This window comes from Lissotriton helveticus, chromosome 4_1 (genome assembly GCF_964261635.1).
Source record: "Lissotriton helveticus chromosome 4_1, aLisHel1.1, whole genome shotgun sequence".
Lineage (NCBI taxonomy): Eukaryota > Metazoa > Chordata > Amphibia > Caudata > Salamandridae > Lissotriton > Lissotriton helveticus.
Genome location: NC_136063.1, coordinates 1619139533 through 1619166922, shown reverse-complemented (window position 1 = coordinate 1619166922; position 27390 = coordinate 1619139533). Strand labels below are relative to the sequence as shown.

General features: G+C 44.8%; 1 protein-coding gene across 5 annotated transcripts in view; it reads right to left on the bottom strand.

Annotated features, from left to right (window-relative positions):
- The window catches only part of NT5C3A (5'-nucleotidase, cytosolic IIIA), a 373159-nt gene that overhangs the window by 46214 nt on the left and 299555 nt on the right, over positions 1–27390 (bottom strand). For all 5 annotated transcript variants that reach the window (XM_078688239.1, XM_078688237.1, XM_078688241.1 and 2 more), the window contains one exon: positions 4914–5076. In XM_078688239.1, coding sequence (XP_078544365.1) covers positions 4914–5076 — 163 coding nt within the window. The remainder of the gene's footprint in view (positions 1–4913; positions 5077–27390) is intronic.

Genomic DNA, 27390 nt, shown 5'->3' with positions numbered 1-27390 from the left:
AGAGCAGCTCTCCGGCTCTGTAGATGCATTCACCGATGTCAGGGATTTATAGATAAAAAAAAGTTCCTTGGCAGAATTTTCCGCCCCCTGAATTTGTTCAGCAAAATAGGCTGCCTTAGACTTTTTTATCAGCCTATGGTGAATGCGCCTTTTTTCCAGAAATAGCTCCCTGGCCTGGTTGTCATAAGACAACCTCCAGACTTTTTCTGCCCGCCTACAGTCTGCCTTTGTCAGTCTCAGCTCAGCACTGAACCAAGGAGCTGAGCGATCTTTCCGAGCGCCTGTAGTAGTAGCGCGGCAGAGTGGGGCTGTCTGGTCAAGCGCTGCCGTAATGCGCTGATTCAGATTGAGGACAGCTGTTTCTATGTCCTCGCCCCCTGGCAAACCATCCCTCGTTAAGGCTTGGTTAAAAGCTGCCACCGAGAATTTGGCCCACTTCCTCCTAAGATAGTTAGAGGGTACCTGGCTGGTTTTGTTGGAATTTCTACTCTGTATGGAGAATGCCACCAGGAAGTGGTCGGTCCAGGGAACGGGTTCAACACCTGACACTTCCACACCTTCCCAATTAGCATAGACCGGGTCCAGGAGGTGTCCCAGTCGATGCGTAGGCGACTTAAGTTTCAGGTCCAGTTGCAGGGCAAGCATGTCCCGACCAAAATCCTCAACCCCTATAGCCTCAGGGCAGTTGAGGTGCAGGTTAAGATCTCCTAAAAGGAGAAATTTATCCCTGCGCAGGGTCGCCTCCATGAGGCTTTCTAATAGGCTCTCCCTAAACTTGGTGCAGGCCCCAGGGGGCCGATATACCAAGCAGCCATTGAGAGTCATGGCCCCATTAATTTTAATCGAGAAGAGACCCGCCTCACTCTCCATGATCGGCGTGCGTTCTAAGCAGCAACCCAAAGTGTCTTTAAAAATAATCGCAATCCCCCCTCCCACCCCCTCAGGCCTATCCTGCCTGACCCAGGAGTAATTCTCCGGTGTGGCTTCAATGATGTCAGAGTCGGAAAACTGATCTAACCACGTTTCAGTTAGAAACAGTAGGTCAAGTCTTTTTTCCGTAATCAGCTCGAACACATCGAGCCTGTGTTTACGTAGCGACCTTACGTTCAGGAGACCGCAGGACAATGCCTGCTCCGTGGTAGCCAGCGTGGTCGTCGTCATACGAAAGCTACAGTGAGGGCATACCCTGTCACTGCTCACCATCCCGTGCATACAAGAGGAGGCAGTGTGGGGGCGGAAACCAAGAAGTTGTTCCCTAGTCCAGTAGATCTTACAACCAGGGGTAGTAGCCCTAGCCCGCAGTCGGCCGCGGACGGGCGCAGACGGGCTCGACTTTGGCGACACTTCGGCGCGCCTTCGACGCGCCCGCTGCGCACGTCCGCTGCGCTCCCGGTATGACATCCGCCTTTTAAACCCTCAGCCCGTCTGTCTCACCGCGACTAGACCGCTAACCGGTCACTCGCAGGCGGAAACGGAAGTGCCTGTCTCTCACCTCCACGCCCTCCGCTCAACGGTGCTAGCCACCCTGTCGGACCGAGGCGTGAAGGAAGGAAGACAAGACAGGCACCCCAAAGCTTCTGGTGAGTCAGGGAGTCCGGGGGGGTACTAGAAGCCTAAGTCCGCTAAAGATTTGGCTTTAACTATAGCTGAGACACTGCTCGAAGTGCATCCAATCACCGTGCAGAGATAAAGTATTTTTTAAAAGTGAAAATATGCTGTGCGGCACAGTCAATAAAAGCGCTACGTGAGCACGATTAAAACACAGTACACAATATCAGCGCGCAAAGCAGCTGCGAGCCCTGCCACTGCTCACTCACCGCTTTAGTCAGCAGTTCTTACTACACATTGACAACGGGCGATATGAGCTGCACTCTTCCGGGGGTTTCCCTGGCTTAGGGATTGCTACTAGTATTGCTTCCCTCATAGAGCTTGGTAGGGTACCCTCCGTACACAGGTCATCGAAAAACGTGGCAAGGTGAGGCAGAAGTATATCTATGTATATGTATGTATATCTTCTCCTTTTTTGTTGGCTGTGCTACACGGCATCGCCAAAGGATGTCTGCGGCGTGGGGTGACTGCAGGGTCTGGCATCAGGCCAGGCCCTGCGACCAATTACACACCAGGCACTGCCAAAGGCCCTGTACAGCATGGGACCCATGGGGGGCTTGGCCATTGGGCCAACCCCTGCCGTGCATGGCTGAAGGCATCTTCTATGACATCCTTGATAACATCACTGTAACATTTCTTTTTAATGATTAGTTTATATATACACGTTTTCTCAACAACCAAAAACAATTCAACAATCGATCATCTCACTCACAGCTGAAAACGTTACAGCAAGTACACGAATGTCCGACAAGGGTACATACAAAAGGCTCAGTCTCCAATTACAATAGACGTCTTTAGTGACACAGTGATATGTACAATAGTCACTCATTCATCAGAGTCACTCGTGGGCAGATTACTCCCCTCTTGGATTTGTGTTTCTGAACTGGCATCGACCTCAGGTGCAGGGCCGTGAGCTAAATGAGTAGTAGTGTGTCCTGACCTCAAGTATGTTCATAGGGCTCCAAAAACTCCCTGATCTCACCTCGGAGTGCATGAGATCGCTGTACTCTTCTATAGATGTACTGTTGTAGGCCATATCCTTTAACCACACTGCCTCTGTGGGAACCAAGGGAGACCCCCAGCGCACTGCTACCTCCTGCTTAGCCAGCAAAAAGGCCATTGATGCAAAATGCCATATCGATTTGGGCAGGTCTTTCGCCAGCCCCAGAAGGGCAAGTTCAGGTGTGGGATTCAAAATGACCTTCAGCATGTCAGTCAAGCCAGCAAACACATATGCAGGGCAGTCCGAGGCTATATTCAAAAAGGGAACTTTGATTGCTTTGCATTTTATACAGTGAGCCATACCCTCAGGTGCAAATCAGAAATTGCTTTTGGGCGTGTAATAGAAGTGATGTAGGAATTTGAAGTGGATTAATGTGTGCTGCTTTGTGAATTGGACCACCTTCACTTCAGCAAAACAATATTGCCAGGCTTTGTCCGGAATCATTCTTTCCAAATCGTTTTCACATGCTTTTTTAGTGAAGTATGTCAATGGTGTGGTGGCATTAGCTCCTTCTTGATGTAAATACGAAATTGTTTTCGTCATGTTGGTCTTTTGAATCTTTTTACTAAGCATTGTGGGCCTCTGGGAATGTGGGGGAATGCAGCTCTAGAAGCGTGTCGCAGTCTATGGTACAATAGCGCTGCCAGGGGAGTATTTCCCCCTGGTCCATGGAACATTTCAAATGAAAGAAACTCCCCACCAGGGAACAGATCTCCCAGTACTCCCGAGCCCAACTGCTGCAAGAGAGCCACTGAAGATTACTCAAGAAGTGGCAGCAGAAGCAGGTTGTTCTCTACCGGCAGTAATGACAGACTGGCAGTGGAAGGGAAAAACAACCATTTGCATCGGTATCGCCTTTGGGACCTTATATGTATTTAGCTAAGCAGCACATTAACCTGGGTGCTGAAACATCAACTGTTCTTTAACATGGTGGAAAGTAAGCACCAAACTGCTTGACACACCAGGTATGGAAACACATGAATAGAAATATTGCCTTTCAGCGGGAAATGGTATAATCCAAAGCTCTGTTTTTAATATAAAATAGGGTCTTCGTTGGTCGTATCACTGAAAATACAAGATTTGAAAAAAATATTATTGTCTACAGGTGCTCGTGGGAGACCATTTCTATGGACAGGAATCTAGAGAATGCTAAAGTGATTCTGGTATTTTACTGACATCTGCTGGTCGTTTTCTATCAAGAAAGTTAAATAGAGGCAGTTGAACAGAAAAGAAAAGTCCCTAAGCGGAAGCAGACAAGTACTAGGGCTGATCTCCAGAACCCACAAAGTACATACACATATGTATATACAAATATATAAGTATATACTAAAGTATATAGAAGAGATCTGAAATGCTTGACCTAAAAAATCAATTACATTAAAAAAAAAAAATGTTTTTAATTAGGCTATGAAGTTTAGGCTATTTTAGTTGACCTACACAGGCACGTGTGGGACTTAATGGGAGATCTATGAACCTTTCTGAAAAATTAGTATAAAGGAAATCCATTATCACTATAATATGGCAGCACGCTGTTCTTCAACTATATGGTAATGGTAGTGATAATGGTTTAAATAAAAAAACAGTTTAAAGCAAGTTGCAAAGATTTTCTTTTGTTTCATAAAAAATAAAGTAATTATCAATGTATTTTGAAATTACTATACGGCAATAAATTCATACCTGCCCATAAACATGCGGAAATCACAAATCCTATCAAAGATGGAGAGTACAGTATTCACCAAGGGTCTTCCAAAAACGACTTCATGAATACAAGTATATTTTGATGCATCTTCAGATAATGACATATGCTCTTCAGAAAAAGTGTCCATCACTATATCCTATACATTCCAGTTCAGAAAACCAAATGTGTGTCAAAACACTTACTAGTAGCACAGTGCATATCCTTCAGTGGGTGGGGCAACCACCATATAATACTCTCCTATCAAAGATACCTATCCCACAATGCAATGCATTAAAACAATGTTGTTTGTTGCTACAGTATTCTAGTCAAACCACTGCAACCACGTTGATTCTTTCTTAAAGGAAAATATCAACATTTCTTTGACTATTGCAATAGCATCACCTGTGTTTACACTGGATTTACACCACAAGATGAATATTAGCACATTTTAAAGAATTGTCAGAGCTGGAAGCCTATTATAACCACCACCATGTAGAAAGTGGTTGAGCACCAGTATCTTCAGCTGGCCAGGGTTGCAGAAACTTCAAACTGTAGAGTATATATGATATATATATCGCCCTATTTGCTTTAACTGATCGCTCAAACGTATTAGTCTATACTTACATTATCATCAAAATCCATGAAGTTCGAGACAACTTTTACATTAGGATGGTAGACGCCAGACTGACGAATTACTTCCTCCAATATATCTCCAATACCAGCAGAAAATATAAACACAGGGATATTGTGTTCGTTCAATTTATCAAAGAAAAGGTCATATCCTTCCCTGCAAACAAAACAAAATTTAGTTATCAAAAACTTCGCTTTTTAGTGCATTTATTACAGTTGGTTAAAGCAGCCGAAACATAATGAACGAAGATACTTGGAGCTTTAGGATTAAGTTGGAAATTAAAACATAGTTTGAAACAAAGTTACGTGATACTACGTTCTTTTAAATTTCAAGTAAGGTGTCTTTTTCTGTTGACATTTACATTTTATTTCTGGAATATGTTCCACCAGGCAACTTATTAACCTGGTAATTAAAGAAAGCTTTATGTCTCTTATGAGAATTCAAGTGGTATGACACAACTTTTGGGTGCATTCAATAGTATTGCTCCAAACAGCGAAATGGTAATCTTTAGACAGCATTATTTTGTCAGAACAGCTTAATGTAATGATGGTCTGTGCAGTAATCTCATTAAAGTTGTAGAGAGCTCACCCCTGATATGATGTGTGAGGTCAATAGATTGGTTAGTACTGAGTACCTATCTACACTGACAAATTTGAGGATCTTAATATAACCTTATAATAAACTGATCACTTCAACTTAAATCATTTCAGGTCAATTCCAAGATATTTTAAGTAACCTAGGCCTGATCCTCTGCTAAGTAGATCACATTCCCTCAACATCTCAAGTACACACGGATGGTGGTCTCTGATTTTATGTCAGGAGCGGAGGCTTCTGATTAGGCTGTCACTTTCTCCCTTTATTACTCCAGGAGCCATTAAAAGGTATAACATTTTCCAAACAAACTGCATTTCCCATGAGCATCAGGGAAAATGGAAACAAAAAACGTCCCAGTCACTGTCCAATCCCAGGTCCGGGCTCCTCATATCTTCCTCTGCATGCACTCTATCCTCCTCTTTCTTCACTGCTCCAGCAGCAAACAGATGAGTGCCTTTCCTTACCTTTTTCTGACTAACTTATTTTCATTGGCGATTTCATTATTGGGATGTGCAGGGTCGCGCCGGCTAGCGCGTGTTGATGTTTTTCCCCCTGGGGGGATTGGGGCGGTGACTCTGTGTGTGGGCCGCGGGGGCGTTCTCCGCTCCTTTTGCGGTTGTTGCCTCAGGCTCTGTGCGCGGGTGGCCTCCCGCCGCTAGGGGACCGCGCTTCCTTTGCTGCCGCTCTGAGGAGCTCTACCTCCCGTCGGGCGCGAATCGTTGAGTTCCGCTTTGTGTTCGTGTTGGGAAAGCGGCTCAACTGACTCGCGCACCGCAGGGGAGGACTTGTGTGCTTGTTTTGGGCAGCGTTAAGGCTATATTTCTATTGCCAGAGCCCCTGCCTGGAGCCTGAACACCCGCGAGGCGGGTAAGGTATTTGGCGCGATTTCGGGACCGGCCCAGGCAGGCTTTCAGTGCCTCATAAGAAAGCAGAGGTTGTTGGGTCCCAGTCTCCTTATTCTTGACCCCGCTGCGGTGGGAAGACATCTATACTTAAAGGGCTCTGTCCTGCTATACCCCCTAACTGACTTGGCTTCTTGCTGTTGCGCAGAGGCGCTATGGATTACGATGAGTATTATGAGGAGGAGGAAGAGCAGCAGGTCATGTACTTGCCGGTAGATGACCATTTCTGCCAGGTTATGGATTCCTCCATTTTGAAGGCCGTAACGCGGGTGGTTGCGCCCCTGGAGAAAAAAATAGACCAGCTTCAGGCACAGTGCCAACCCCTCGGGCAAGGGGCAGACCTTTCGGGACAAACGGGCCCCATGCCTTCGGACCAACCATCGGCGAGTACCACAGATCCGAAGAGAAAGCGCCCGGCGGACGCGGGGGTGGATTCCGATGCCTTCTCGCGCTTGAAAAAGGCGTTCTTGGACGCAAAGACTGCTTATACACCTTCGACCTCAAAGGAGGCGCCGTCCGGAGCCTTAGAGGGGGGTCAGGACGATGCAGCCACCGTCGACCCAGATGACTCACCCCAAACCTCAGATGGGGATGGGGAACCAGAGCGTTCGTGGCTTCCAGCTGAACCCACCCAAGCGTCAGTCTCCGACCCCAGTTCAGACATGCTCAATCCGGATGAGTTGCTCCACCCGCGCTCATCGCACTGGGTTCCCGCCCCCAAAGTGGCGGCATACATGGCGGCCAGGCTTCGTAAGCCTTTGGACCAGGAGGTGGGTAGTTGCCTTCGGGCAGAGTGCCCGCGCCCCACCTTGGAGGGTAAGGTTACGGTTACCCCAAAAATTGACCCCAAAATGTCCACCTTCCTCACAAAGTTTGTGAAGGACCCCAAAAAAGGCATAGACCGATCTTGGAGGGCCTGCCAAGATAAACTCCTGGACACGGCGGGGCCTTTGGCGAAAATCTTGGACATGGTCGAAGACGCCAAGGCCTCGGGGGCCCTGATTTCCCCGGAGACCCTTTCTGGCTGGGTGAAAAGGGCGAATATTTTCCTGGGGAATGTGAATGTAGCCATTTCTACAGAACGGAGAAGATCTATTCTAATCAAGATAGACCCGAAGTTGGGGGAACTGGCCACCTCGGAGGCAGGCCCGATGGCGGAGGGTAACCTCTTCGGTGACCCGTTTGTCAGAGAACTGGGTAAATTTGTGAATACCTTTAACTCCCTGGACAAGGCCCAGGCGTCCGTGAAACGAATCTTCACGCCCCGTGTTTTTGGTGCAGCCAGTCGAGGGAGGGGCCGCTCGTCTGGCAGACCCTATAACAGAGGCTCCTTCAAGCAGAGCGATTCTCACCGGGGTCAATACCAGGATCCCGACAAGTTCGGAAACTTCTACCAGACCAGAGGTTATCCCCGCCGCCGCAGTGGAAGAGGAAAAGGAGACGGCGGCTACAATAACCACAAAGGTGAGACTTCAAAATGTAAAGGGCCTGAAAGTGGGGGGCAGACTCCAGTTTTTTCTTCAGGCATGGTCTTTGCTCACCTCCGACGCCTGGGTCTTACAGACCGTCGGAGGGTTCCGAATAGAGTACTCGGGACTCTCCAGGCAGTCCGCTCGCCCCAGACCTATCGGCTTCACGCCGGACCAATGCTCTCTGATAGACAAAGAGGTAGCGGACCTCCTACAGAAAGGGGCTATTGTACAGACGGAGTTGCACCCGCGAGGTTTCGTCAGCAATCTTTTTCTCATGGAGAAGCAGGACGGGGGATATCGCCCGGTGATAAATCTCAAGGAATTCAATGGCTGGCTTATCTACCGCCATTTCAAGATGGAGGGTATTCACCTCCTGTGGGATCTGCTTCAGGAGGGGGACTGGATGGTCCGGCTGGACCTGAAGGATGCCTACCTCACGGTTCCCATCTTCGCTCCCAGTGGGGTCCACAGGTTTACGAGTTTGCCTCCCTTCCTTTCGGACGGTCATCCGCTCCGTGGTGTTTTACCAAGGTGCTGAAGCCGGTGGTGGAGCGCTTGCGCACAGAGGGCATCCGTCTTATAATTTATCTGGACGACATGCTCCTCCTGCACCAATGTCCGAGGAAGCTGCTGGTCCATCTTCAGAGGGCGGTCAGCCTTCTGGAGTCCTTGTCAACCAGGCCAAGTCGGACCTTCTCCCATCGCGGAGGATGCAGTTCCTGGGTTTTATGATAGACTCAGTAGAAGCCACCTTGTCCCTGCCGTCTCGGAAATTGTCCAAGATCAGGCACGAATTGAGACGCACTCTGGCACGTCCGACGATCCTGTTACGGCCCTTGGCCAGGGTGGTCCATTCAGGCGATATTCCCAGGGCCCCTTCATTACCGGGCCCATCAACACCTCAAGGCTTTTCATCTCCGAGAGGGCCTTACCTATTCCCAGGTCGTCCCCCTCACGGAAGAGGCGAGGACGGAGCTTCGTTGGTGGATCGAGCATATGGACGCTTGGAACGGTCGGGCGATCTTCAGTTCCAAGCCGGATTTGGGGATAGAATCGACGCCAGCGGCCTGGGGAGCACGTTGTGGCGCCGTTTCTACAGGCGGAGTATGGTCATCCACAGAGAGGGACCTTCACATCAACTGTTTGGAGTTGATGGCAGGTTCCTTTGCGGTGAGGTGCTGGACAAAAGACAGGATTCAGTGTTGTGTCCTTCTGAAGATGGACAATGTGGCGGCGGTGCGCTACATCAACCACCTGGGAGGAACCAGGTCCAGGGCTTTGTCCGACCTTGCCAGGACTCTATGGGAGTATTGCCTGTCCAACGAAATATCCCTGTCGGCGGAGCATCTTCAAGGCTCAGCCAACCGAGTAGCGGACTGGTGGTCTCGTCACTGGAGAGACGCCAGTCTATGGCAGCTTCGCCCCGATGTGTTCGAGGCACTCGGGAACAGATGGGGTCCGTTCTCAGTGGACATTTTCGCTTCCCGAATGGACGCCCAGCTGAAGCGCTATTTCAGTTGGCGGCTGGACCCGGAAGCGACGGCGGTGGATGCATTTCTGCAGGATTGGAGCAAATAGAGGGGCTACGCGTTTCCCCCCTTTGCGATGATCATGAGAGTGTCAACCCAGGTGAGGAGACAGCAGGCGGATCTGGTGGTGATCACCCGATCTTGAGATCGCAAGCCTGGTTTCCAGTTCTGATGGAACTTTCCAGGGATTTTCCAATCCCTCTACCCCACGTTCCAGATCTCATTAGGAATCCTCAAGGGGACTCTCACCACCTCCTGGCCACGGGCCACCTGTGTCTGATGGCCTGGCGGGTTACAGGCAACGCTGGCAAGTCCCGGGACTTTCGGAGGTCGCTGCCACGCTGTTGGCAAAATCCTGGGCAGATAGTACCAACAAGAGGTACCGATCAGCATGGTCTCGGTGGAGTGGTTGGTGTCTGCGACAACAGATTGATCCAATGGGGACAGACATTGTCCATGTCCTTAATTTCTTAGCCTCTCTGGCAAAGGAAGGTTTGGCGTACAGGTCAATCAATACCTTTAGGTCGGCCATCTCGGCAGGTCATACCCCGCTGGATAACCACTCGATAGGAGAACACCCTCTGGTTTGCAAACTGCTGCGGGGTATTCGGCTATCAGTTCCTCCGGAACCCCGCTATTCCGTTATGTGGGATGTAAATAAGGTCCTTAACTTGTTTCGGGAGTGGCCGTCCAATAAGTACCTGTCGAGGAAACAGATTTCAGCTAAATTAGCGATGTTGCTATGTCTGATTTCGTGTCGTAGGGTCTCGGATGTGAGAGCCTCGGACCTTAGAGGTCGCGTCTTGACCCCGGATGGAGTTACCTTTCATGTTTCCAGACGTACAAAGTGCGATTCGCGTTTTATCTCCTATCCTGCATTCCCGGCTATCCCAAAGTTATGTGTGGTTAAGGCGCTAAAGGCCTATGAAGTGGCGACGGTTGATATACGCCCACAGGGTGTCAAGCAGTTGTTAATTTCTCTTACTAAAGCACACAGGCGGTTTCAACCCCTACTATTGCGGGGTGGGTGCGCTGGGTTATGCAGGAAGCTGACATAGATATTTCCCAGTTTGGGGTCCATTCTGTGAGAGGGGCAATGGCGTCTAAGGCTTTTTCCCTGGGGGCTCGTCTGGAGGACATTCTGAAAGCCGCAGACTGGTCTTCAGACTCCACCTTCAAAAGATTTTACTTCAAGCCAGTAGTGTCTCTGGCTTCCTTGGTAGTGGACAAGCTTTGAACTAGCCTAATCAGAAGCCTCCGCTCCTGACATAGAATGAAAAACTTCCTTGCTAACGTACAGGAAAGTTTCAATTCTATTAAGGAGGCGGAGGCGAGGATTAGCCCACCCTGTCTTCATTCGAACCCTCCCAGAATAGCAACGTTGGGATGGTAAGTAAAATCTTAATGATACAGCTTCATAATATACTGTTGTAAGCGATGATGTTTCTTATGCCAATTGCTGTGCTCAGTGATGTTATGTTTTACGTCAACTGGCTTACACAGTGTTGCTAACTGTTCGGTTGGATGTTCACTTCCGGGTGACTTACTTAGTCTGCTTGTACCGTAGGTCCCGAGACGGGCAAACAGGACTAGCGGACGAAGGACTATTGCAGTGTCGCAGGAAGAAAGAGGAGGATAGAGTGCCTGCAGAGGAAGATATGAGGAGCCCGGACCTGGGATTGGACAGTGACTGGGACGTTTTTTGTTTCCATTTTCACTGATACTCATGGGAAATGTAAGTTTGTTTGGAAAATGTTATACCTTTTAATGGCTGCTGGAGTAATAAAGGGAGAAAGTGACAGCCTAATGCTCGCCTCCTTAATAGAATTGAAACTTTCCTGAACGTTAGCTAGGACATTTTTCATTATGCTTTCTGGGACAGAATTGGCAGGACTTCTGTTTGCTGGGACAGCCACTTTTGGTGAACCTGTGTAGTAAACAAGGACTGCAACCTTTGGCCACAGTCCATGCTTTCGGGACCTGTGTGTTAATAAAGGACTGGAGGAGTAGAATGTGTCTTGCACTCCTCTGCTTGAGTCTCCACCGACCACAACTATCTCACAAATTTCACACTGTCCACTTCAGCACAGAGACGCAATGTAGCTGCGACCGATGGCGAGCCGTCAGATGGAAACATATACAAGGCAGCCTGATCGTGCTGCATGAATAATGGTAACTGCACTTTGGAAGGCAGAAAAGCATGGGCCAAGCAGGAGTCTGGGATCAACTCTGGAGTGAGCGAACATTCATTGACGTGGACCAACAAGGAAAGCAAATCTGCAAGCAAAGCTGGAGCGCACAAAAGGTCACTGTAGCGGAGTATTGAAGGCGGCACTGGAACTCAATACAAGGCATGCACCAATCAAGGCACAGAACGGAGGTGAGAAAGTGAGCTCCTCACACAATCGACCGGTGTAAGGCAAACTGGTATCAATTAGCATGGAAAGGGAGCCCTATGGGACCAAGGCAACACACAGGCGCAATGGTAGTCCACAGGGCAGAAATGGTGTACTGCATGCCAAAGGAGAACTCTGGAAAATGTGAGAGCAATCAAGTTTTCGTGGGAGAATGAGCCACATAAAAGAAAGAACCAACAAGAGAAGGGCGGCTCTCTCAAGAACAGAGGTCAGGACCCACAGAGCTCAAGGCGTGCTATAAGCTGATAGGAACTCACAGAGAAGCAGCTCCTCTTAGCAAAGAGAAAACTCCTACTTTTCCTTGCCCAGGAAACAGACCATACAGAGAACTGAAGAGGTGTTTTAGCCCTCACTGAAATATTAGCAGACCACTCTGTTGCCATGCAGAGCATAAAGATACATGTCACAGATTTAAATATACCACAAAGAGCTCCTAGATAGCAATGCCCAGCCATGCCTACACATACACCACCTAACCAACAGCTTTTCAGCTATTTGAAATCCCCCAAAGTAAGGATATAGACTATGCATGAGATAATCCTAAATGGCTACTGTAAAACACAATAAAGACATTGCCCTCAAAAGACATGTTTATCAACCAGGATATCAAGGGGTGAAGCATCTGTCCAGACAAACCGCGGTCCTTCTAACACAACAAACAATCCTCCTTTTGTGTTGATAAAAGAAACCTGGGTGTCCGAGATAACATTTTTAGCCTATGGGTAGACAATTCACCTTGAAAGATGAGCTAAGATCTACATAAGGCCTAAAGAAAGAGCTGTAAAACAGAGATGTCACAGTATGGGACGAAGGCAACGCACAAGAGGAGGAAATAGAAACTCTTGAGCAAAACATGTTAATAAAACATGTTAATAAAGACTAGAACACAAATTTACAATGGCACATGGAAAACCACGACACCAGCTCAAGAAGAAACGTCAGAATCCGGTGTGCTTCTCATTACAAGCCGCAACTCTTTCAGTTCATTCTCTTGGCTAACAGAATAGAAGACATGCATCTAGTAACAACCGATGGAGTTGGAACAAGGCCAACCAGAAGCGGACGATGCATTGCCATCTTAAAGTGCTTTCTCAATTTCAAACTTATTGAAGAAATAATGGAATCTGCCAGGGTGAAAGGAGCTATACTATTTGAGGGATTGTTGCTGTGTCAAGATCTATCCTGGATCACCTAAAAAAACTGGAAGTTGCACTCAACTACAAATTTCCTGAGGACTAGAGACATTGGATTCATTTGGGATCACCTCCTGAATCTGATCTATCGATGGGGAAGCCAACTCTATCAGCTGTGGTCAGTAACCGAGGCAAACAGATACTGGATATCCCAAACTTGCATCACGAACAAGTTGAACCCGCTCAATCTCATTCATAAAGCCCTGATAAGCAGGCAATAGAGGAGAGTATCCAAGTGGAGAGAATCCAAACTAGACATTGCCTCGCAGTACAAGAAAGGCAAGCAGGACTTTGAAAGCTTAAAGAACACAAAAGAATCAACAGGGAGTGACTGAAGCAGTTTTTCACTTCTCTACAAGGCTCCGATCTAAATCACCAAGGGAGTTGTGCGTAATATATCAAAGTAAATGTATCACTGTGAATCTTTATGACACTGGTGTTTGAGGTTATGTAAATATCGAGTAACTCCAGTTCACTGAAAATAGATTTGTGAACTGTATTTTATTAGTGTGAAACTCTGAATCCACCTATATAGGCCATGCAGAATTGGGTTTTAACTATCTAGATGATGCAGTCTAGCTTGCCCAGTTAGTCTAATGGTTTAAGATTTTGGAGCACCCTGGAAGCAACTTTCAATAGACGAGTTGTGAACAACTGTTTAGCACAGGACAGGGTAGGGGAGAAACCCTCGTTGAAATATATAAGCGTCTTTTGAACAACTAGGTCTCATTGATTTTTATACTAACACTTCATCGATCTCTGTCAAGTCAAAAGAACGCGTGAAATCACTTTTTCTTGATTACTCATTTAAAGTTCTTCGAAAGAAGGCACAAAATCTGCAAAAGGTAACTGCTCACTTCAAACTGATTACAACTATGGGGCAGAAGCCATATCTTGTCTTAATTTGTCACTTTCAGCACAGGCTTTATCTGACCAGGTTTAGATTGAGTTTTATACACCTTGTATGCTACTTCTGCCCACAGGGTACTTGGTTCAGGTCACTCCCTAAATGCCCCTGTGATAATTTGCCCAAGCCAAGCACTATGCACTTCACGTTATTTTGCACTATCTATAAAACTTCGCATATAACATTTGTGCTCCCCATTCTATGGACAGTGAATAATAAACATCACTTACCTCCTTTTGGTTGTTGTTTTTTTTGTGTTTTTTTTCAGCAGCTTGGTTCTTCTAAAATATGCTATGCAGTGCTGAATTACATTAGGAGTGCACTGATTATTTGCCGCAGGTACGAGAGCGGACCTCTCCTAGCTTTTGTTATGTCTCTGTTATGATTATCTCAATGGCTGGAAATGTTTTTTACAGTTATTTCCTGTGTTTTAACTGCAAAAGGTTAAATGTGAGATGAGTTTATGTGCTTTTTATGGTATGAAATATACTGAAATAAAGAATTGAAATTGTACATGAAGTTCGGGGCATAATCATTGATTTTATAGATTGCTACCTGATTCTATTGTTTGATGAAGACTTATGTCAAATTATTTTAAGGCCAAAACGTCAACTTTCCTTTTCCTTGGCCACAACTCAATCATGGACAGATTACACTTGTACACAAGCGGATGTCTCACAGTATAATTTTATAGCTGCATTTGTGACCATTGCAATTCTTACATATGCACTTTCTTCAATTTATCACCATATCACTTGCACTGTGCCGCCACAAGTAGCACCACTGTTTGGAATGTATTCCTCTCTGCGATTAGATTTTGCACTATAAAATATCTCTCTTTATTTTAAATTTTCTTGTTTGTTTTATTCCAAATGCCGGGTATGTTGCTCGGACCCCTGAACTTAGTTTTCTAAGTGAATCAGAAGGAACCAGTGTTTCTTTTGTTTTCAAGGCGTAGGCCACCATATCAACCAAAGGCAAGCCATATTTAAGATTTTGTTGGAGGCAACCAGATTTTCATCTACCAGATCTTAAAGAGGCTTCTTCATGTGATATGGAAGGCTAACACAGCTATCCTTGCCAGTTCTCATGAGACATGGACATACTGTCCAAGGAGCCGTTGGCGGTGTGTAGGGCCAAGATGCTCAAAGCAAGAGCCTTTTTGCCTATGAAATCTGGTTATTCAAACTCTTTGTACAAAGAGGCAGTGTAAAAAGCATTGGTGTTTGAATTTGCAGATGACAACTGAACCACCCAGCTCTCCACATGAGGATATCCTGATAAGAACTTGGGAACCAATGGTGCAGGCCAATGGCATTCAGCTATCTCTTTGAACTGCTGAACCCAAAAAATGTTTCTCCCAAGCAGTACCCGTTCCAGCAATGCCTCGTTGAACAGCAGAAGGGGTTCCATGGCCATCAGGATGTTGAATTGAGGCTTCACAGTCGGCAAAGACAAATCAAGCATCTTCACTGCTGTACACACCAGTAATGTAAATGAACAGACTTCCTAACTTCCAGACTTCCCAAGGAGGAAAGATCCAAAGGATGAAGGATATTACCTTCCAGGGAATTAACAAGACCATTAGCATTGTTAGAGTTCAGAAAGAGTCCAGAATCTGCGTGATAAAAAGAGGGAAGAGTTTTGTCAGCTTCTAAATGATGTTCCTTTGTGTGCATAAAGACCAGGTTGAAGGAGTGTCCATGTTATGGACGAGTGAGGCTCTCTATATGAGCTCTGAGTCAACTATGCTGTAACTGATCTGCAATAGGAGTCAACAAACCACTAAAACATACGCACAAGATGGATTTTATAGTCTTTTCAACTGTTTGCTTAATTTAAATCATTACAGCAAAAATGTGCATCCCCCAAGTCCCCCTGTATAAGATGGAAATGCTGATGTGATCAGGCTGTGAGCACTAGGAGGCCTCTATAATCTTTGGGCTGGAGCTGCCAAGCTGTCCTTGGCCATGGTTGGCGCTCCGGCTGACTAAGCTGAGTCCTGAAATGGTAACCATCACCTACTGAGTGTAGGCTGGGGCAGGTCTGGTGTCTAGGCAAAGAGCTACCTAGATGATCCTTACCAGGGAAACAAGTTAGATTCGCCTCCTGTTTAGCAGGAATGCTGAGAACCTTCAGAAAATGGATGGAGAGGAGGAGGAGGTACCCAAGCAGCCTTTCAGTGATCATGGCCCATGAGGTGAAAGACTGTGGGGCTATTCCACTGGTGGAGACTGATGGCACTGCTGTGAGTCCCCGGGATCAGAGTAGATGCTGCTCTGGAAGGCCGTCGTTATCGGATCTTTGGAGCAGCAAGCTTACACTAAGAAATGTGGAAATATATACAACACACAACCAAGGATCTTCTGTTGTGCAATGGCACTGTTTACTAATCTTAAGCTGTATATGCTCCTCTTCCGATGGAAAGTGAGGCAACAAGCTTTTTGCTATGTGGGACAGCAGGCTTGCATCCAATACTGACCCTGAGGTAAGATGCATTCCTGTCTTTAACAAAAGCTAGGTGGACTATAACTCATGGATTTGCAAGGCTCTGGGAGCCTGGCACTCCCAATATTGTTGAATATAGGCTGTCTTTGCTGGGATCTCACATCCTCTGTTTTGAGCTGGCTATAACAGTCATTTATTGCCTTGACAGTGTCCCAAAAGTGGTTATGGGGCAGATCTAGTTAACAGATCTCTACCAATGTATTATGCACCAAAAAAAATGAAACAGATGCAGCTTTACTATTTTGTGCTATGCTAAGACATACAACTTCGACTATATAGCAGACCCAAACAGGAAAGGTTGGCGGCCACATGGCAACAAAGCAGGGACCCTACCTTAACAAGCATTTACAATGCAATAGGTCTCGCATTTGCGAGAGTTTATGCTATTGGCATTGTAAATGACAATGCCTTTTATTTATTTGTTTGAAAAATCAACACATTAATAAAAGGCATTGCAATCTAGAAACAACGACTCAAGAGTGGGATGCCATCTAGAGAGGATACTGTGATATGGAGAGGGTCTGAGGCCGCATTGGTATAAGAAAAGAAAGGGCTACCTTGCTTTTTACCTGGTTGGCTCGGCGTGGAGACGGAGAGGAAAACCGCAAATAAGAAGCCTCGGGCCCAGCGGGCCGCAGGCACCAGAGCCTACCTCACAAACGGGGGAAGAGGATCTGCCCCCTAATGGATTGAAAGGATGCGGGGGGAGAGAGGGCCTCCTGATGGTGAAAGAGGTACTGGGTAGTTAAGCTGGTGCCAAATACGTCCAACCACACAACACTGTGCTCGAGCCCATACGCTGGCTCTGACGGCTCGGGTGCCCCCCCCCCCTGGTCTCCCCCTACCCCAGTGGAACCCGCCAAGAGAAGACACGAGGAGCAAGAGAGGAGTCTCCCCCACCCCTTCCCCCCTAACAAGAAACAACTGACCTGGCATTCAGCAGATCGCAGGGGGAAAATGTGAAGCCCGCGGCTGTCTGGGGCCGCCCGTCAACGGTGAGCAGAGAGGGACAGGAGTCAGGAGCCCCCCCACCCGAGGGTGGTCGGGCGATAGTAGCACGGCAGCCCAGTGGTTGCCAGATAGAACTCCAATACCCCTCACCCCACTCCTCGATGAACTGGCCAAGGCTTGGATGGGAAGAGGCTTAAAGACTGAGGCCCCGGGAGTACCGCCTAGCACCGAACCTTGCGGGTTACTTTGCACGCCGATGAGAGGGGCTGCGAGGGAACCAACACCGGCGAGGCAGGCTACCTCCCCGGACCCCGTGCCCCTCCTAAAAAAATCCCCGCCGGGCCGCCGCAACGACCCGGAAGCGGTTGGGAAGCCGGCCAATCAAGTCCCGCCCCATCGCGGCGAGAGACAGAGAGAGCTGCCCGAGGAGCCACGAAGGCTCCGCATTGAGTCCCGGTCCCGAGATGGGGGACCGGGTGAAGAGCGGCCGGGCGCATGGGGAAGGCGGGGCTCTCATGTGGTGAGAGAGCCCCGCAAAGCGCTACCGCCGCCCGAGATGCTGATCCGCCGCCGAGCACCGCCAGAACAGGTAAGTGTGTTGAGTGAGAGGAGGGGTGAGTGGGGGTGGGGTGTACGCGTGTGTGTGTGTCTGTTTGAGTGTGTTTGTGCGTGCGTCTGTCTGTGTGCGCGTGTGTATGTTTAAGGGGGGGTGCGTGTGTGTATATGCAGTGTGTGTATGGCTTTCTTTGTGCGCATGCGTGAGTGACGACGTGCGCGCTCACGAGGTCGAATCTCGGCCTGCAAATGCGCGTGGCACTTTGCTGTCCTCATTCCCTGAAAAGTAAAAACATAAGTTGTCTCGCTAGACGCAAAAGCTTCGCTTTTGCTTACGTCTAGCGAGACCTAAAAAGGATGACCTTGCCACCTGCCTGGCTGATTTCAAAGAGGACTTGGAACATACCCGGTTGGAAGGTCTCTTAAGGCTGTGCACACACCCTAGAAATTAAATGACCAACCTCAAGGAAGATATGCATGGCCTAGGCTCGACAGGGGAAATAGTAGATGCTTAAGTTAATGTTGAACACTAGTTAAGCCATCATTTCTTCTACAACAGAGTCTTGAGTACAACCGAACTGATGTTCCTGGATAACACCACTAATATGGACATCAGCACATTTTGGCCTAAATGCTTAGGGGTGATGCCGCCCCCATTCCCCCCCTGCCTCCCCCCTTCCCCCACCCTCCGGGAACCTCCCCCCCCAAAACTCAAATTAAAAGTCTTGAGGTGTGGCTAGACCACAGTCTGAATTTCAAAGAACAGGCACGTAGGGTGGCAGGTACCTGTTATGGTATCTTAAAAATGATCAGGAAAGTTCTTCCTCTTCTGACGTTTATTGCTAGGAAACTATTGGTGCAAGCCTTGATCCTTTCTTGGCTTGACTACGCCAATGTGCTTTACTAGAAAAAAGGTCAAGGTGCACCACTTAAATGTTTTTAAAAACTGTTAAATTTGATATAGTCAACAGAAAAAGATCACATCAGCTATTTCTTGTAATCTTGACAGTTCTTTATTCAGGTCAGTTGAAAGGAAAAACTATACACAGGATCTACAGCCGACGCGTTTCGTCCTCAAGGGACTTCTTCAGGGCTGTTACAAAAAGACAATATACAAAACATACAGTTAAAACTTACATTAAAATAAGGCGAAAGCAACTAAGCTCATAACAAGAGAGCCAGACTTCATCAACAGTACATCACAAGAGTATATTTAGTACAGATCCTATTTCAAAATTGCCAACAGATTATAGTATCTCTTAAAATGTCCTGATTGGGTTTGAACAGAGCATATATTGACACAATTTTATTGCTGTCTGTAATTGCAAGTAAAATAGGCGTCATTTCAAATATATTGGACATCATTTGTTAAGCTCTTCTGTTAGATTTAGAAGATGCACAAAAAATCTCAATTATCCTCAATTACAACTTTATCGTTTTTTTATCATTCTTGTGAGAGAAGAAGATGACACTTCAAATGACAATCTACTACTGATTATTGCATATTGTTCTCCATATAGGTATGTCCTTCTATATTTGGTTGCCCCCACATCCTAAAATGGGTCACCATGGATATTTAAAAGCTGTTAACCCCGAGGAAAAAGGTCAAAAGAAAGAATAGTGAGGGGCTAACAATATTAAACAAAAAAACGCAATCATACCAATATAATCACTAAAGATGATGTTCTTGGGTCTTCTCTCGTTGTTAAAGAGTACGCCGAAATATTCATAAAATTGAGCTGTTGTACAGGTGGTATCTGAGGGTGATTAATGAAAGATCATTACTGAAAAGGTAACTAGAAGACCGGGAAAAAGGGAGTACTCTAAGAACCAATGCTAATTCCATTGAATGGTATTAGTTAAAAAACAAACCTATAACCTACCCCGTTTTTCAGACAAATAATTGTTGAGGATTCTATTCCAACAAATCAAATCTCATTGATAGGTGGTGTATATCTCATCATGGTCAAGTTCAACCGAATCACATCCGTGATAAGCAAAGTTTCAGTATTATATATACAAGCCACCTATGGTATAAACAGACGTTTTTAGAGAATCTCCTAATTGAAAACTGGTAATAACAACAGCTAGCCACTTCTTGATTATCAAGGGAAGAAATGCCGGTTACTTGGAAATATGCAAAAGACACGAACATGACACTTACATCCAAATGAGGATAATAGTCCAATGATAATGGAACCAGGGTAGAGAGAGTGGAGGGGAATTCCGTCTGTCGTCTATGAAAGAAAAAACTTTTTGGAGAATTTTTTGACTAGGTGCTGTCCGTTTGGGAATCTTCCACTGTTATTCTTCTCTCCAAACATACTGTTACAATTCCCAGTAGCACTAGCCAACTCCGTATTTGACTTCTTGCTATAGAATAATTAAAGATCTCGACTATTTATTTTATAGCGGATCATCATGCCAGGCTTCAAAGATAGGAGACAGGAATTAGCTCAAGACCTTTTTGCCAACAATCCTAATGTGAGCAATAGAACTATCCCCTCCACTGAGGGATTAAAAACAAAATTCCAGAGATTAGAAAAACTCAGAAAGAGTGAGATGTCCCGTTGGTGGGACGGGACGACTCTGGGTAAATACATAGAAAATGAAAAAATTCCCAGGGGTCTTAGAATCTTAATATTTCCCACATTTGAGGACCTCAGTCCTGAACAACTGGAAGACTGGGAAAGCAATCTAAAAAATGCCTCCTTTAATATGATGAAAATATTGATACGAAATTCTGAGATAAAGGGGGAAAAACTCAAAAAAGAGATAGAAGATTTAGAAAAGGAGATTGAAACATCCCCACTAAAAGATATCATCAAAAAGAACTATGACATACTAGACAGTATCCTTGAGAATTACCAGCTATATCTTCGTGATAAAAAAATGAAAAAAATCAAAAGGGATGATAAAGACTATAGGGAGGGAAGAATATATACCTTCTCTCACAAATTTGACAACATTAAAATACCTGGGGATGGGAAAAGACAGAGAGAGGATACCCCCGATTTAACATCAGCAAGTAGTCTCACATCTTTATCATCCATTGCTAGCTCGCTCTCAAGTGAGGTTCCAGTATCTACAGTAACAGGAGAGACAAGACCAGGCCAGAATCCTTTTTTAGTGGAAATGGAGAGGCTGAGGTTGGGAACAAGACCAAAAATTCAAAAACAAGGAGAGGGGGGCGCAGTTGGAAGAGATCTAAACAGAGGCAAGAATTTAAATACGGAAACGGTTGCAAAGAGGACAAGGTCCAACAAGAACTGAGAGATATAGACACTGGGATTGGAAAAGAAAGTGAAGGTACGAATGAATCTATTATTGTGAATCTGTCAGATAAATGTCTCTCCCATGATGAAAAGTCTGTACTTGAAATGGGATTGGGTTTCTGTCCAAATCAATCGGGAGATGACATTGGAATATTGGTGGACTTATGTAAATTTGTTCGTAATTTGAAACTAAAGGATCACTTTGCTAGAAACCCTGTTAAGAGAAATGACATTTGTGATGATGTAAATACTGTAATCCCGTATACTGTGAATGAAATAAATTTGCTACAATCACTAATAACGATTGAACTTGAAACTTCTATTGATACAGATGTTATTTGCAATGAGTTGGATGTGTCTGAAAATGTAACCAAATCTAGTGGTTTAAAACCAAGATCTAATTTTGTACCTGCAGGCACCCACCCTAACATAGACACTTTTAAAAAAAGAGTCACGGAAGGTTTCCACAAATTGATAGACTCTCCGATCAATCGTGGTGGTAGGAAGCAAAATCTCACACCACAGGAACTAACTGCTCTAAAAAACTTAAGGTCTGATAACTCTATAGTCATCCGCGAAGCGGACAAAGGGGGCAATATTGTCCTCATGAGAAAATCGGACTATATGAATGAAATTGAACGTCAATTATCGGACACTGCCTGTTACAAAAAACTGGTGGAAAACCCATTAGTTAACCTTACAGCCCACATCAATCTGAGACTGTCGGACTGGAGAGAAACAGGTTTGATTAGTGAAGAAGAATATAGGTATCTGGCTGTAACTGTTCCCAGTTCGCCCTGTATATATGTCCTTCCTAAAATCCATAAAGGCGGCCCCTTTCCACCGGGCCGTCCCATCATTGCAGGCATTAATTCCCCTTCAGAGAGACTGTCTGAATATGTCGATACGTACATTCAACCTTTTGTCCAGAACTTACCAGCTTATATTAGGGACTCTAAGGACATTCTATCAAAATTCCATAATCTGACATGGTCTGAAAACATGCTATTTGTAACGATGGATGTAACAAGTCTATATACTTGTATCAAAAAGGAATTTGGAATGAGAGCCTTGGCCTTTTTCTTAGGACAGAGGACTGCAGACCATAGGTTACACAATGAGGTGCTTATGGAGATGACAGAAATTATATTGTCTAAAAAAAAAATTCTCCATGACTCCACGTGGTTCCAGCAGATACAGGGCACGGCGATGGGATCCAGGTTTGCTCCCGCTTACGCTGGCCTATTTATGGGTTGGTTCGAGCGGGAGCATGCCTGGGGCCGTCACTCGGCAAGGTGGTCGGATTACGTTATTTTCTGGGGCAGGTACATTGACGACGTGATCATGTTGTGGAATGGGCCTGCCCCAGAGTTATTGTCATATTTTGACTTTTTGAATGATAACCCGTACAATGTTAAACTGACCATGGAATACAGTGGAGAACAAATTGATTTTCTAGATGTAACCTTTTACATTGAGAATGATATGATCAACAGTAAGACACATAGGAAAAGTACTGCATGCAACAGTACTTTACACTATAAAAGTTCACATCCTCGACATGTGGTCAACAATATACCATATGGCGAAATGCTGAGGATGCGTAGAAATTGTAGCACAGAGGACAGTTTCCAGACAAACATCAGGGAGACCGAGGAACGTTTCCATCATAGAGGTTATCCTCGGAAAATACTTAACAAGGCAAAGGAAAGAGTAGCCAAAATAACTAGGGAAAGCACATTGGAAAATAGGGTTCCAAGAAAGAATAATAAATTTCCCCTTGCTTTCTCTACAAAATTCACTGATGAAAACAGTAGAGTTTATAACACCTTAAGGAAACATTGGCACCTCTTGACACAGATCCCTAGCATTAAAAATGATCTTCCATCCAAACCCAAAATTGTCTATAGACGTGGTCACAACTTGAGGAATATGTTATGTCCCAGTTTGGTGACCACTGACAAACGAAAACCATGTTGGCTCCCACCTAAAACTGTGGGTTTTTTCACATGCAGAAACTGTAATGTATGCAATTTAGGAAGGGATAAGACTAAAACTTTCTGTTTTAATACAAACAGAACACACAAAATCAAGCACCTCATAAATTGCAACACAACATTTGTAGTGTACATCGTAGGCTGCCCATGTGATAAAATCTATGTGGGCAGCACCAAACGACCCCTGAAACAGAGAATTCAGGAACATGTTCGGGCTCATCGCAACAATGACCACAAATATGCGATGACATTCCACATGCAAGATAAGCACAAGCCAGAGGACACACTATGGTTTATGGGGATTGACCATGTCCCCTTGAACCCCCGAGGAGGTGACCGGACCCTAGCCTTAAGAAAGCGTGAAGCAGAATGGATATGTAGAATGAGGAGTGTGGAACTGGGACACAATTATGATGACGAGATGCACTATCTCATTTAATAGTTTCTGTATTATCTTATAATTTCTGTATTAGCTGTGAGACATAACACGCTCGGTGGTATAAACCAATGTTCAAATGTAAAGTTAGAACCAAACTGTTGTTCTCAACCCATGTTTGTCTTCCGAAAAATGGTATTTTGATATGTATATGTCAATACTTATCTGTAGCATATTGTTCTTATATACTGTATGACCATTTTCCTTAGAATACGGGGTAATTACACAATAAGATGTCCGTGAAGGCACATGGGGAGGAAATGTTTTCTGGGGATCCCCATGGCTTTATTGTCTCTTTTTTGTCCCCCTAATCTAGTCCTCATGGAACTCTATATTGTAAATATAGAGTTCCATTCTTACATAACGCTATAAACTTTATGATTTAGATTTACATTAGGATTAGATCATCTTATATGTTTTAAATGTTAATGGGCACAGTAGCTATGGGGAAGATTATATTGCTGCCTTGCTTTAAAACATATGCCCAAACCTAAATGGCCGTCGTGATATTACTTATCCCGGTGGTTCGTTACAAAGAACTCGTTTTTTCACCTTATATAGTTTTTGATTAAACTTAATATGGGTCGTTCTCTCACCGGGTTTCCCTATGTAGATAGGATTGAACTAAAAAAGCATGTTAAGTATTTTTTCATTTTTACTTTGTTTGCCCAATCCAAGATGTCCGCCAGAGTCGGACGACAACATTGAGGATCGTCGCTGTAAATGCGGTCTATTCACCTAGATCCGTATAACAGACTAAGGGCTGATCAGAATTTAGGGTGTATTCGTGTAAACTTCTTTTTCTTACATTAAGACCGATCAGGACTCTCTCTGAGCCCGAACGAAATTTCGTTCATACACAACATGGCGGCCGCAATACCTCGTCTGATGTGGTGACAATCAGACCCAGCACTTACACAATATGGCCACGATGGGTGCAAAGAACTTGTTTTTTCACCTTATATAGTTTTTGATCAAATTTAATATGGTCCGTTCTTTCACCGGGTTTCCCTATGTAGACAGGTTAGAGCTAAAAAGCATGTTAAGTATTTTTTCATTTCTACTTTGTTTGCCCAATCCAAGATGTCCGCCAGGGTCGGACTACAATATTGAGGATCGTTGCTGTAAATGCGGTCAATTCACCTAGATCCATTCAACAGACTAAGGGCTGATCAGAATTTAGGGTGTATTCGTGTAAACATCTTTTTCTTACATTAGACCGATCAGGACTCTCTTTGAGCCCGAACGAAACTTCGTTCATACACAACATGGCGGCCGCTATACCTCGTCTGATGTGGTGACAATCAGACTTAGCACTTACACAATATGGCCACGATGGGTGTTGCCGGCTTCACTGATCGATTGAAACCAGGTGTAGCTAATTAAAGGTAGTTTAGGCTAGTATATAAACCATTCAAAATTTAGCAGTACTCTGTCGGTACTTGACGGAGGAGGACGTCGCTTTGCAAGGCCACGTAGGAACCAGGGGATGCTGTAGCTCACTTTACCAAGGTAAAGGGGATTTTCACATAGATTAGATAATGAACTTTTATTCGATCTTGAGCCCCATAGATAGCTTTAGGTAAACAAGATGGGTACTTTTGTCAACTTAATATAAGGCTTGTGTAGATAGAGGTGAACTCCTTGTAATGCGGTACACTTAATGGCAAGTCTTGAAAGGACGCCCCTATTTTTACCAAATTCTCTCTTTTTTCCCTGTCTTTTGATTCTTTTAGAGTGTCTAAGCAACAGAATCACTTTATATTTCTTCGCCAAAAAGAAAACAAAATTAGGTAAGATATGCATGCTGCACAGTATAGATTAACTGAAAAGTAGTTATACACCTCATTTGATTTGCCATGTAATGGCACTCTGAAATAGGTACGGCCATGTAATGTGACTATAGGTTACTGGTTTCTTATAGTTAGGACATAATAAGATTTATATTGTCCATTTCCCTGTTTTTCATAGACGACAGACGGAATTCCCCTCCACTCTCTCTACCCTGGTTCCTTTATCATTGGACTATTATCCTCATTTGGATGTAAGTGTCATGTTCGTGTCTTTTGCATATTTCCAAGTAACCGGCATTTCTTCCCTTGATAATCAAGAAGTGGCTAGCTGTTGTTATTACCAGTTTTCAATTAGGAGATTCTCTAAAAACTTCTGTTATTACCATAGGTGGCTTGTATATATAATACTGAAACTTTGCTTATCACGGATGTGATTCGGTTGAACTTGACCATGATGAGATATACACCACCTATCAATGAGATTTGATTTGTTGGAATAGAATCCTCAACAATTATTTGTCTGAAAAACGGGGTAGGTTATAGGTTTGTTTTTTAACTAATACCATTCAATGGAATTAGCATTGGTTCTTAGAGTACTCCCTTTTTCCCGGTCTTCTAGTTACCTTTTCAGTAATGATCTTTCATTAATCACCCTCAGATACCACCTGTACAGCAGCTCAATTTTATGAATATTTCGGCGTACTCTTTAACAACGAGAGAAGACCCAAGAACATCATCTTTAGTGATTATATTGGCATGATTGCGTTTTTTTGTTTAATATTGTTAGCCCCTCACTATTCTTTCTTTTGACCTTTTTCCTCGGGGTTAACAGCTTTTAAATATCCATGGTGACCCATTTTAGGATGTGGGGGCAACCAAATATAGAAGGACATACCTATATGGAGAACAATATGCAATAATCAGTAGTAGATTGTCATTTGAAGTGTCATCTTCTTCTCTCACAAGAATGATAAAAAACGATAAAGTTGTAATTGAGGATAATTGAGATTTTTTGTGCATCTTCTAAATCTAACAGAAGAGCTTAACAAATGATGTCCAATATATTTGAAATGACGCCTATTTTACTTGCAATTACAGACAGCAATAAAATTGTGTCAATATATGCTCTGTTCAAACCCAATCAGGACATTTTAAGAGATACTATAATCTGTTGGCAATTTTGAAATAGGATCTGTACTAAATATACTCTTGTGATGTACTGTTGATGAAGTCTGGCTCTCTTGTTATGAGCTTAGTTGCTTTCGCCTTATTTTAATGTAAGTTTTAACTGTATGTTTTGTATATTGTCTTTTTGTAACAGCCCTGAAGAAGTCCCTTGAGGACGAAACGCGTCGGCTGTAGATCCTGTGTATAGTTTTTCCTTTCAACTGACCTGAATAAAGAACTGTCAAGATTACAAGAAATAGCTGATGTGATCTTTTTCTGTTGACTATATCAAATTTAACAGTTTTTAAAAACGTTTAAGTGGTGCACCTTGACCTTTTTTCTAAAAAAGTTTTCATAGTTCATGGTTTGAACCTACATTGTAACGGTGGGTGTCTTGAAGTGTGCACACATACTGCCCCAGATACTAGAGGGTGGGCCCAAAAGAAAAAACTTTTTGTAGACTTTTTTGACTAGGGGCTGTCCGTTTGGGAATCTTCCACTGTTATTCTTCTCTCCAGCCAATGTGCTTTACCTAGGGTCCCTAGCCTCAACCATTAAAAAATTGCAAACTGTACAAAACTGTGCGGCGTGTCTGCTTATGCAGGTTCAGAAGCAGGAATCGGCCCAGCCTTATATCACTTCTCTGCACTGGCTCCCGGTGGCTGAGAGAACCCAGTTCAAGGCACTGTGCATTGCTCAGAAGTCACTTTCAGCCAGGGTACCTCCGGTTCTTCAATCCATCATCTCCCTTTACCTCCCTAAAAGATTTTTGCA